General features: G+C 46.3%; 1 protein-coding gene across 1 annotated transcript in view; it reads right to left on the reverse strand.

Moving 5' to 3' along the window:
* The window catches only part of LOC106574937 (receptor tyrosine-protein kinase erbB-4), a 534,764-nt gene that overhangs the window by 217,129 nt on the left and 304,895 nt on the right, over nt 1-12,740 (reverse strand). The window contains exon 3 of the mRNA XM_082963634.1: nt 11,373-11,559. Coding sequence (XP_082819760.1) covers nt 11,373-11,559 — 187 coding nt within the window. The remainder of the gene's footprint in view (nt 1-11,372; nt 11,560-12,740) is intronic.

The following is a 12,740-nucleotide window of genomic DNA, read 5'->3' on the forward strand; positions in this document are numbered from 1 at the left end:
GGTTCTACAGCTGCACCATCAAGAGCATCCTGACTGGTTGCATCACTGCCTGGTATGGCAACTACTCGGCCTCTGACCATAAGGCACTACAGAGGGTAGTGAGTACGGCCCAGTACATCACTGGGGCCAAGCTTCCTGCCATCCAGGACCTCTATACCAGGCGGTGTCAGAGGAAGGCCCTAAAAATTGTCAAAGACTCCAGCCATCCTAGTCATAGACTGTTCTCTCTGCTATCGTACGGCAAGCGGTACTGGAGTACCAAGTCTAGGTCCAAGAGGCTTCTAAACAGCTTCTACCCCCAAGCCATAAGACTCCTGAACATCTAGTCAAATGGCTACCCAGACTATTTACATTGCCCCCCCCCCCCCCCCCTTTTACGCGGCTGCTACTCTCTGTTATCTATGCATAGTCACTTTAAGAGCCTTGAAGTGGTCTGTAACTTGGTTGCAAAATAAGGTTCTCACAATCAACAAATGTGTGTATGTATGATATGATCACAATTCTAAGGAAGAAAAGCTTTTATTTTTATTACAATACACTTTATTTAAAAAGGTTTTGCTGTCATAATCAAATCAAATCAAATTGTATTTGTCACATGTGCCGAATACAACAGGTGTAGACCTTACAGTGAAATGCTTACTTACAAGCCCTTAACCAACAATGCAGTTTAAAAAAATACCTACAAAAAATACAGGGGGTACCGGTTAGTCGAGGTAATTTGTACATGTAGGTCTATTAAGTCAGGTGTCTGTGGTGTCTGGTTATAACCAGTCTATTAAGTCAGGTGTCTGGTTATAACCAGTTTATTAAGTCAGGTGTCTGTGGTGTCTGTTTATAACCAGTCTATGAAGTCAGGTGTCTGGTTATACCCAGTCTACTAAGTCAGGTGTCTGTGGTGTCTGGTTATAACCAGTCTATTAAGTCAGGTGTCTGTGGTGTCTGTTTATAACCAGTCTATTAAGTCAGGTGTCTGTGGTGTCTGGTTATAACTAGTCTATTAAGTCAGTTGTCTGGTTATACCCAGTCTATTAAGTCAGGTGTTTGTGGTGTCTGGTTATACCCAGTCTAATAAGTCAGGTGTCAGTGGTGTCTGTTTATAACCAGTCTATTAAGCCAGGTGTCTGTGGTGTCTGGTTATAACCAGTCTATTAAGTCAGGTGTCTGGTTATACCCAGTCTACTAAGTCAGGTGTCTGGTTATACCCTGTCTAATAAGTCAGGTGTCTGGTTATAACAAGTCTATTAAGTCAGGTGTCTGGTTATACCCAGTCTAATAAGTCAGGTGTCTGGTTATAACTAGTTTATTAAGTCAGGTGTCTGTGGTGTCTGGTTATAACCAGTCTATTAAGCCAGGTGTCTGTGGTGTCTGGTTATAAACAGTCTATTAAGTCAGGTGTCTGGTTATACCCTGTCTAATAAGTCAGGTGTCTGGTTATAACCAGTCTATTAAGTCAGGTGTCTGGTTATACCCAGTCTAATAAGTCAGGTGTCTGGTTATACACAGTCTAATAAGTCAGGTGTCTGGTTATACCCTGTCTATTAAGTCAAGTGTCTGTGGTGTCTGGTTATACCCTGTCTATTAAGTCAGGTATCTGTGGTGTCTGGTTATACCCTGTCTAATAAGTCAGGTGTCTGGTTATACCCTGTCTAATAAGTCAGGTGTCTGGTTATACCCAGTCTATTAAGTCAGGTGTCTGTGGTGTCTGGTTATACCCAGTCTATTAAGTCAGGTGTCTGTGGTGTCTGTTTATAACCAGTCTATTAAGTCAGGTGTCTGTAGTGTCTGGTTATAACCAGTCTAATACGTCAGGTGTCTGGTTATACCCTGTCTAATAAGTCAGGTGTCTGGTTATACCCAGTCTATTAAGTCAGGTGTCTGTGGTGTCTGGTTATACCCAGTCTATTAAGTCAGGTGTCTGTGGTGTCTGTTTATAACCAGTCTATTAAGTCAGGTGTCTGTGGTGTCTGGTTATAACCAGTCTATTAAGTCAGGAGTCAGTGGTGTCTGGTTAAAACCAGTCTATTAAGTCAGGTGTCTGGTTATACCCTGTCTAATAAGTCAGGAGTCAGTGGTGTCTGTTTATAACCAGTCTATTAAGTGTTTGTGGTGTCTGGTTATAACCAGTAGGCAATGCTTTATCATACATCATCGAAGCTTAGACAAGCTTTTATTAGTTGGTAGATGGACTGCAGTCTGAGACTCATGTGTAACACAGACAGCTCTTCCAAAGGAGATTAGCGGGATGCGAGCAAGAGCCTTGAAGTGGTCTGTAACTTGGTTGCAAAATAAGGTTCTCACAATCAACAAATGTGTGTATGTATGATATGATCACAATTCTAAGGAAGAAAAGCTTTTATTTTTATTACAATACACTTTATTTAAAAAGGTTTTGCTGTCATAATCAAATCAAATCAAATTGTATTTGTCACATGTGCCGAATACAACAGGTGTAGACCTTACAGTGAAATGCTTACTTACAAGCCCTTAACCAACAATGCAGTTTAAAAAAATACCTACAAAAAATACAGGGGGTACCGGTTAGTCGAGGTAATTTGTACATGTAGGTCTATTAAGTCAGGTGTCTGTGGTGTCTGTTTATAACCAGTCCATTAAGTCAGGTGTCTGTGGTGTCTGGTTATAACCAGTCTATTAAGTCAGGTGTCTGGTTATAACCAGTTTATTAAGTCAGGTGTCTGTGGTGTCTGTTTATAACCAGTCTATGAAGTCAGGTGTCTGGTTATACCCAGTCTACTAAGTCAGGTGTCTGTGGTGTCTGGTTATAACCAGTCTATTAAGTCAGGTGTCTGTGGTGTCTGTTTATAACCAGTCTATAACCAGACACTTGACTTAATAGACTGGTTATAACCAGACACCACAGACACCTGACTTAATAGACTGGTTATAAACAGACACCACAGACACCTGACTTAATAGACTGGTTATAAACAGACACCACAGACACCTGACTTAATAGACTGGTTATAACCAGACACCACAGACACCTGACTTAATACACTGGTTATAAACAGACACCACAGACACCTGACTTAATAGACTGGTTATAAACAGACACCACAGACACCTGACTTAATAGACTGGTTATAACCAGACACCACAGACACCTGACTTAATACACTAGTTATAACCAGCCACTGTAGTGAACAAGCTAATTCATTAATATCTGACACCTGGGGAATAAAAAGTGGCAAGCAGATAGACAGACATGTCTCTACATGTATAGGCTTGCGTGAGCTTCATATGCTGTTGCATGACTAGCTTTATTCCTCTTAAATGTAACTAAATGTTATCCTTTCTGGTCAAAATAGTTATACATTTCTGAGATGTAGTCACTTTTGAGGACACCAGCTCTTGGACCCAAATCTGAATATTTGAAATATTTTATATGATGCATTTCCTATTCAACAAAACTGTATGAATAAGGCTTGAAATCCCTTTTATGCTTTCTAAATATATTATAATCCAACTATAAAATCACTATAAGATTTCCCATTCATTATAACTGTAAAATACATATTCATATTTTCAGTGGTAGAGAAATTGTGCATCTTTTCTAAAGGTCTCTCTTGATCAAAACATTTGCCCCCACCGCTGTGAACGTCACACAGAGCGTCACACAGAGCGTCACACAGAATGTCCCACAGAACGTCACACAGAACCTCACACAGAACGTCACACAGAGCGTCACACAGAGCATCACACAGAACGTCACACAGAACCTCACACAGAACTTCACACAGAGCGTCACACAGAGCATCACACAGAACGTCACACAGAACGTCACACAGAGCATCACACAGAACGTCACACAAAGCTCTAGCTTGGCTTCCTGAATTCGTTAAGAACTCTCCTTTCATCTCATATCCGTCTACGACAAGCAGAAAGTGTTTTTTGTTTAAAATCTATGAATTACTTTGATAAAGTTGGCTATAAATCTATCTCTGAATGTGCTAGAGTGACAAAAACAAGACGCACTGTAAGGATTTCAGGCATGTGCTTCGCCAGTAGCTGTGACGTCAGGTTCAGCCAGGAGTTGATGGACAGTTGCAAGAGCAAATGAAATGATTGGAGGGACAGCCCAGCTTCAAGTGGCATCAGATTTCACATTCTACGTGTAACAGGCAGAAGAGATATACAAGGCTACTGCTCAATGCAAGCCATACGGTGTCTACAGATCAACTTATAAGCCAAAATGACGGTCGGAACCGGTACCAGAACCATGCAGGCCCCTAAACAGGGGACTTTACATCTATTAAATTAATATAGAATTCCATTCTTCTTTTTTATTTGTTATTGCTTTATTGAGACAATACAGATACAAATGAGGAGGCAAGACTCAGGACCAAAGGTAGACGCAGGGATTGAACCCCGGTCTCTGGGATGAGATACATTTGATAGCTCCAGGTGTGTGACTACTAGGCCACAGTCTCTACAACTATCTTTAATTTCAAACTACTCCATGAAACAACCTAGTATCCGAGCCGGCTACTCTGTAAACAGAAAAGTTAATTAACTGAAACACGTGGCTTTTTTCAGAGCCATTTCATCTCCCTGCACAAGAGGGCGTCCGACTTAATTTGTCTAAATATGAAACTCGGGTGCAAAAAATGATATTAAAAGCGTGGGGTATTAAATTGGCTTCAGCTGTGGGTGGGTGTAACGGTAGGAAACTCTCTGCCACATTCTCCTTCTTCCTTAACCCTCCACCTTCTCCCCCTCCCTCCCGCTCTGTGGACCACTTTGTCTACCACTTTGAAAAGAAGGTCGACAACATCCGCTTTCCATTTACTACGTCTATTGAGTCCACTGGTCCCACTCACACAGAACTACCCTACGCCTTGACCTCTTTCTCCCCTCTATCTCCAGATGAAATCCTGTGACTAGTGAGGTCTGGCCCACTGACAACCTGCCCACTCGACCCCTTTCCCTCTTCCCTTCTTCAGACTATCTCTGGAGATCTTTGCCCATTCCTCACTTCCCTCATCAACTCATCCCTGACCACTGGCTGCGTCCCCTCCTCAAGATACCAACATACAAACCCTCTACAGAACGGTATCCCTTCTTTCTTTTCTTTCCAAACACTGACCAACTCTCTCGCTATCACTCCCAGAATGATCTTCTTGACCCTAATCAGTCAGGCTTCAAGACTGGTCACTCAACCGAAACTGCTCTCCTCTGTGTTACTGATGTTCTCCACACTGCAAAAGCTGTCTCTCTCTCTCTGTTCTCATCCTCCTAGATCTATCTGCTGCCTTGGACAACCGTGAACCATTAGATCCTCCTCTCAACCCTCTCAGGGCTGGGTGTCTCAGGCTCTGCACATTCTTGGATTGCATCATTCCTGGCGGGCCGCTCCTACCAGGTGACATGGAGAGGATCTGTGTCTGCACCACATGCTCTCACTACTGGTGTCCCCCAGGGCTTGGTTCTAGGCCCTCTCCTTTGCTCTCTATTCACTTGGCTCTGTCATATCCTCACATGGTATCTCCTATCATTGTTATGTGTATGACACTCAACTACCTTCACCCTTCTGAGACCCAGGTGATGACTCGCATCTCTGCTTGGATGTCAGGCCACCATCTCAAGCTCAACCTCGACAAGACAGAGATGCTCTTCCTCCCGAGGAAGGCCTGCCCACTCCAAGACCTCTCCATCACAGTTGACAACTCAACGGTGTCCCCCTCCCAGAGTGCAAATAACCTTGGCGTGACCCTGGACAACACCCTGTTGTTCTCTGCAAACATCAAAGCAGTGATTGCAGATTCATGCTCTACAATATCTGCAGAGTACGACCCTACCTCACACAGGAAGCGGTGCAGGTCCTAATCCAGGTACTTGTCATCTCCTGTCTGGACTACTGCAACACACTGTTGGCTGGGCTCCCCACTTGTGCCAACAAACCCCTGCAACTTATGCCGCAACCGACCTGGTGTTCAACATTTCCAAATTCTCCCATGTCTCCCCCCTCTTCCGCACACTGGCTTCCAGTCGAAGTTCACATCCACTACAAGACCATGGTGCTTGCCTACGGAGCAGCCAGGGGAACTGCCCCTCCCTACTTTCAGGCTAGGCTTAAACCCTACACCCCAAATCGAGCACTCTGTTCTGCCACCTCCAGTTTCTTGACCCTCCCATCCTTACGGGAGGTCAGCTCCCGCTCCAGTCAAAGCTTTTCTCTGTCCTGGCATCCCTACGGTGGAACCCCCTTCCCCCTGATGCTAGGACAGCAGAGTCCCTGCCCATCATCCGAAGAAAAAAACGATAAATTCAAAGAGTATCTTAACTAATCCCACTACCCCCATAACAAAAATAAATATAATAAATATCACCCTTGCCTTTCGTGAACTAAAAATCGCACTTGACCTTTAGCCTACTAGCGCTGACTTTTCTGATAGCTACTTTGTTAAGGAACATTTTACTTACTATGAGACTATGTGGTTGTCCCACCTAGCTACCTTAAGATGAATGCACTAACTATAAGTCACTCTGGATAAGAGTATCTGCTAAACAACAAACATTTTAACCTGTTGGGGCTAGGGGGCAGTATTTTCACGGCCGGATAAAAAACGTACCCGATTTAAACTGGTTACTACTCTTGCCCAGAAACGAGAATATCCATATAATTAGTAGATTTGGATAGAAAACACTCTAAAGTTTCTAAAACTGTTTGAATGGTGTCTGTGAGTATAACAGAACTCATATGGCAGGCCAAAACCTGAGTAGATTCCATGCAGGAAGTGCCCTGTCTGACAATTTGTTGTCCTTCTGTTGCATCTCTATCGACATTACAGCATCTGTGCTGTTACGTGACACTTTCTAAGGCTTCCATTGGCTCTCTAAAGCCGCCAGAAAGCGGAATGACGTGTCTCCTGTCTCTGGGCTAGGTACAACAGCAGAGTTTGTAAGTGGCCTGCCTGGGGACAGTGAGACTGAGATGCGCATTCACGAGACTTCTCAATTTTTTTCTTTCAGTCTTTGAATGAATACAACGTTGTCCGGTTCGAATATTATCGCTATTTTACGAGAAAAATAGCATAAAAATTGATTTTAAACAGCGTTTGACATGCTTCTAAGTACGGTAATGGAATATTTCGATTTTTTTTGTCACAAATGCGCTCGCGCATTACTCTTCGGATAGTGACCTGAACGTGCGAACAAAACGGAGCTATTTGAATATAACTATGGATTATTTGGAACCAAAACAACATTTGTTGTTGAAGTAGAAGTCCTGGGAGTGCATTCTGACGAAGAACAGCAAAGGTAATCCAATTTTTCTTGTAGTAAATCTGAGTTTGGTGAGGGCCAAACTTGGTGGGTGTCAAATTAGCTAGCCGTGATGGCCAGCCTATCTACTCAGAATATTGCAAAATGTGCTTTCGCCGAAAAGCTATTTTAAAATCTGACACCGCGATTGCATAAAGGAGTTCTGTATCTATAATTCTTAAAATAATTGTTATGTATTCTGTGAACGTTAATCGTGAGTAATTTAATAAATTCACTGGAAGTTTGCGGTGGGTATGCTAGTTCTGAACATCACATGCTAATGTAAAAAGCTGTTTTTTGATATAAATATGAACTTGATTGAACAAAACATGCATGTATTGTATAACATAATGTCCTAGGAGTGTCATCTGATGAAGATCATCAAAGGTTAGTGCTGCATTTAGCTGTGGTTTTGGTTTTTGTGACATATATGCTTGCTTTGAAAATGGCTGTGTGATTATTTTTGGCAGGGTACTCTCCTGACATAATCTAATGTTTTGCTTTCCCTGTAAAGCCTTTTTGAAATCGGACAACGTGGTTAGATTAACGAGTCTTATCTTTCAAATGGTGTAAAATAGTCATATGTTTGAGAAATTGAAGTTATAGCATTTTTGAGGTATTTGTATTTCGCGCCACGCGATTCCACTGGCTGTTGACTAGGGTGGGACGCAAACGTCCCACTGGCCCAGAGAGGTTAAATGTCAAAATGTGTGAAGCGAAGGTTGAACACAACCATTTATTTTAAAAGAAATGTCAGAGGATTCTTCTATTCTATGACTGTCACGCCTTGACCATAGAGAGCCCTTGGTTCTCTATGGTGTTGTAGGTCAGGGCGTGACTAGGGGGTGTTCTAGTCAATTACATTTCTATGTTAGGGTTTGAGTATGGTTCCCAATTAGAGGCAGCTGATTATCGTTGTCTCTAATTGGGGATCATACTTAAGGAGTCCCTGTTCCCACCTGCATTGTAGGATATTGTTTTGGTTAGTGCTTTGTGCGCTCCGTGACTGCACGTTTGTTATATTCTTTGTTGTTTTGTTGTAAGTTTCACTATTAAATATAATGTGGAACTCTAAGCACGATGCGCCTTGGTCCACTCATTTCAACAAACGTGACAGAATATCCCACCACACAAGGACCAAGCAGCGTGTTCATGAGGTAAAGAAGTTTTGGACATGGGAGGAGATCATGGGAGGACACGAGACCCTTCCTTGGCGGGAGTTGCAGGGGACGCAGGAAGGACAGCGACGGCGCCGGGGACCGAGGCGACAGAAACCCCAAGATTGTTTTGCGGCGGGCACGAGGGGTGGTCGACTGAGCAGCGGGGAGTGCCAGAGCCCGCCTGGGAGTCGATGGAACAGTGTGAGGAAGGATACCGGAGAGAGGGGTTAGCTAGGAGTATGCGGCAACGCAGGCGTTTGGAAGAGCGGGTCACCAGTCCACTGCCACAGAAACCCCAAGATTCTTTTGGGGGGGGCACATGGAGCTGGCTGCTGAGCAGAGGGAAGAGCCAGAGACCGCCAGGGAGGCGATGGAGAAGTTGGGGGAGAGAGAGAGGAGAGAGATGTTGGTCAAGTGTGTTCTGCTCAACATTTGACCTGAAGAGCCTGTCAGCAGTCTGGTGAAGTCTGTGCCGGCTTCACGCATCTGGCCTCCAGTGCACCTCCCCAGTCCGGTACGTCCTGTGCCAGCTCTCCGCACCCTCCCTGAAGAGTGTGTCACCAGTCCGGTGCCACCTGTACCGGCTCCACGCACCAGGCTTCCAGTGCACCTCCCCAGTCCGGTACGTCCTGTGCCAGCTCCCCACACTCGCCCTGAAGTGTGTGTCATCAGTCCGGTGAAACCTGTACCGGCTCCACGCACCAGGCCTTCAGTGCGCCTCCCCAGCCCGGTACGTCCTGTGCCTGCTCCCCGCACTCGCCCTGAAGTGCGTGTCACCAGTCCGGTGCCACCTGTGCCGGCTCCACGCATCAGGCCTCCAGTGCGCCTCCCCAGTCCGGTACATCCTGTGCCAGCTCCCCGCACTCGTCCTGAAGTGCGTGTCAACAGTCCGGTGCCACCTGCACCGGCTCCACGCACTAGGCCTCCAGTGCGCCTCTCCAGCCCGGAGTGTCCTGTGCCGGATCCACGCACTCGACCTGAGGAGCGTGTCATCAGTCTGGTGCAACCTGCGCCGATGCCCAGTCCAGGCATGGCGTCCAGTCCCGCTCCAAGGCCGGAGCCTTCCTCTGCGCCGGTGCTCAGTTCAGGCACGGCGGCCAACCCAGCTCCATGGCCAGAGCCTTCCTTTGCGCCGGTGCGCAGACGTGACAATGACATTACAATACATTTTCTGTGTATTCTGAAACTATTCCGCAATTTAGCAAAGCTAAAGACTCTACATTATTACAATTTCTTGGTTTCGTAAAAGCACAATCTGTGAGACCCACTGCTATTCAATGGTAATTTGTACAGCCATTGGTTTTGAAGAGTATAAACACCTTATAGGCTTAAGCTGCCTTAGGCTATAATAACCTCATATTTAACTCTCTTTTAATGCTTTACAATATATTTGTACACCTTTCATGAAAATATCTAGGACTGACAGTCTTTATATCCATAGCTCAGTCAATGGATATGATAGTGGTATCATTCCCCAAGCACCATCCCACAGCAAACCATGGAGGCCAGAGTTATCAATACCCCAGCCCCATCCCTCAGCAAACCATGGAGAGGCAAGAGTTATCATTCCTCCAGCCCCATCCCACAGCAAACCATGGAGGCCAGAGTTATCATTCCCCCAGCCCCATCCCTCAGCAAACCATGGAGAGGCCAGAGTTATCATTCCCCTAGCCCCATCCCTCAGCAAACCATGGAGAGGCCAGAGTTATCATTCCTCCAGCCCCATCCCACAGCAAACCATGGAGAGGCCAGAGTTATCATTCCCCCAGCCCCATCCCTCAGCAAACCATGGAGAGGCCAGAGTTATCATTCCCCCAGCCCCATCCCTCAGCAAACCATGGAGGCCACAGTTATCGTTCCCCCAGCCCCATCCCTCAGCAAACCATGGAGGCCACAGTTATCATTCCTCCAGCCCCATCCCACTGCAAACCATGGAGAGGCCAGAGTTATCGTTCCCACAGCCCCATCCCACAGCAAACCATGGAGAGGCCAGAGTTATCATTCCCCTAGCCCCATCCCTCAGCAAACCATGGAGAGGCCAGAGTTATCATTCCTCCAGCCCCATCCCACAGCAAACCATGGAGAGGCCAGAGTTATCATTCCCCTAGCCCCATCCCTCAGCAAACCATGGAGAGGCCAGAGTTATCATTCCTCTAGCCCCATCCCACAGCAAACCATGGAGAGGCCAGAGTTATCATTCCCCCAGCCCCATCCCACAGCAAACCATGGAGAGGCCAGAGTTATCGTTCCCCCAGCCCCATCCCTCAGCAAACCATGGAGAGGCCAGAGTTATCATTCCCCCAGCCCCATCCCTCAGCAAACCATGGAGGCCACAGTTATCATTCCCCCAGCCCCATCCCTCAGCAAACCATGGAGGCCACAGTTATCATTCCCCCAGCCCCATCCCTCAGCAAACCATTGAGGCCACAAGTATCATTCCCCCAGCCCCATCCCTCAGCAAACCATGGAGGCCACAGTTATCGTTCCCCCAGCCCCATCCCTCAGCAAACCATGGAGGCCACAGTTATCATTCCCCCAGCCCCATCCCTCAGCAAAACATGGAGGCCACAGTTATCGTTCCCCCTGCCCCATCCCTCAACAAACCATGGAGGCCACAGTTATCGTTCCCCCAGCCCCATCCCTCAGCAAACCATGGAGGCCACAGTTTTGATTGAGATAGACCATCAGACCATGGAGAAACTGTTGGAGAGATCAAGAGACGGAGAGAGTGATGGACAGATGGAGAGAAAGACAGAACAATAAGCAGGCTAGAGAGATAGAGAGAAGGAGAAAGTGATAGAGAGATAGAGAGAAGGACAGAACAATAAGCAGGCTAGGGAGATAGAGAGAAGGAGGAAGTGAGAGAAATGGAAAGATGGTGTGACTGAGTCACACAGGTGAGTTTAGAATAGTCTGCACTGGGCCCCTGACCTGTGAGGTTGCGAAGGCCCAGCTGTTTGAGGCCGTAGAAGCCGTCGCGGCGGTAGTTGAGGAAGATGGCCAGGGCGTAGCGTCCCTCGTAAAGCTTGGTGCCCCGCACGATGCGAAGGTTCTCCAGGGGCAGGTAGTCAAACTGGTTCAGAGCTACCAGCACATAGCCTGTCACCTCTCGGATAGACTAGAGGGAGCAGGGAGAGAGAGAAGAAGGTAGAGAGAGAGAGAGAGAGAGAGAGAGAAGAGAGAGAGAGAGAGAGAGAGAGAGAGAGAGAGAGGGATGCAGACAGAGAGAGAGAAACAGAAAGAGAGAAAAGAGAGAGAGAGAGAGAGAGAGAGAGAGAGAGAGAGAGAGAGAGAGAGAGAGAGAGAGAGAGAGAGTGGCAAAGTTAGAGAAATTTACAAAGTCAGGCTACTGTTTATTGAAGGACAACTTGAACAGATTACCTGATCTGTCCCCCCAACCTTCCTGTAGATCAACATAGTCCTGATCTGTTCCCCAAACTTCCTGTAGATCAACCTCGTCCGGATCTGTCCCCCCAACCTTCCTGTAGATCAACCTAGTCCTGATCTGTTCCCCAACCTTCCTGTAGATCAACCTTGTCCTGATCTGTCCCCCAACCTTCCTGTAGATCAACCTAGTCCTGATCTGTCCCCCAACCTTCCTGTAGATCAACCTTGTCCTGATCTGTTCCCAAACCTTCCTGTAGATCAACCTTATCCTGATCTGTCCCCCAACCTTCCTGTAGATCAACCTAGTCCTGATCTGTCCCTCAACCTTGCTGTAGATCAACCTAGTCCTGATCTGTTCTCCAACCTTCCTGTAGATCAACCTTGTCCTGATCTGTCCCCCAACCTTCCTGTAGATCAACCTTGTCCTGATCTGTTCCCCAACCTTCCTGTAGATCAACCTTGTCCTGATCTGTCCCCCAACCTTCCTGTAGATCAACCTAGTCCTGATCTGTTCCCCAACCTTCCTGTAGATCAACCTTGCCCTGATCTGTCCCCCAACCTTCCTGTAGATCAACCTAGTCCTGATCTGTCCCTCAACCTTGCTGTAGATCAACCTTGTCCTGATCTGTCCCCCAACCTTCCTGTAGATCAACCTAGTCCTGATCTGTCCCTCAACCTTGCTGTAGATCAACCTAGTCCTGATCTGTCCCCCAACCTTCCTGTAGATCAACCTAGTCCTGATCTTTTCCCCCAATTTTTGTTTGTTTACTTCATCTATCTTGCACATAAATGTGTTTGTGTTGAACTGTTCAACAGCATTTGCTTGTATAAGCCAGCATTGTGTACTGAGTTAGGAAAGGCATCTTGAATGATGGCTCATTGTTAATAAGTTGGTGGAGGAGGTTTTTTAGA

Source organism: Salmo salar, chromosome 17, assembly GCF_965601325.2.
Source record: "Salmo salar chromosome 17, fSalSal1, whole genome shotgun sequence".
Lineage (NCBI taxonomy): Eukaryota > Metazoa > Chordata > Actinopteri > Salmoniformes > Salmonidae > Salmo > Salmo salar.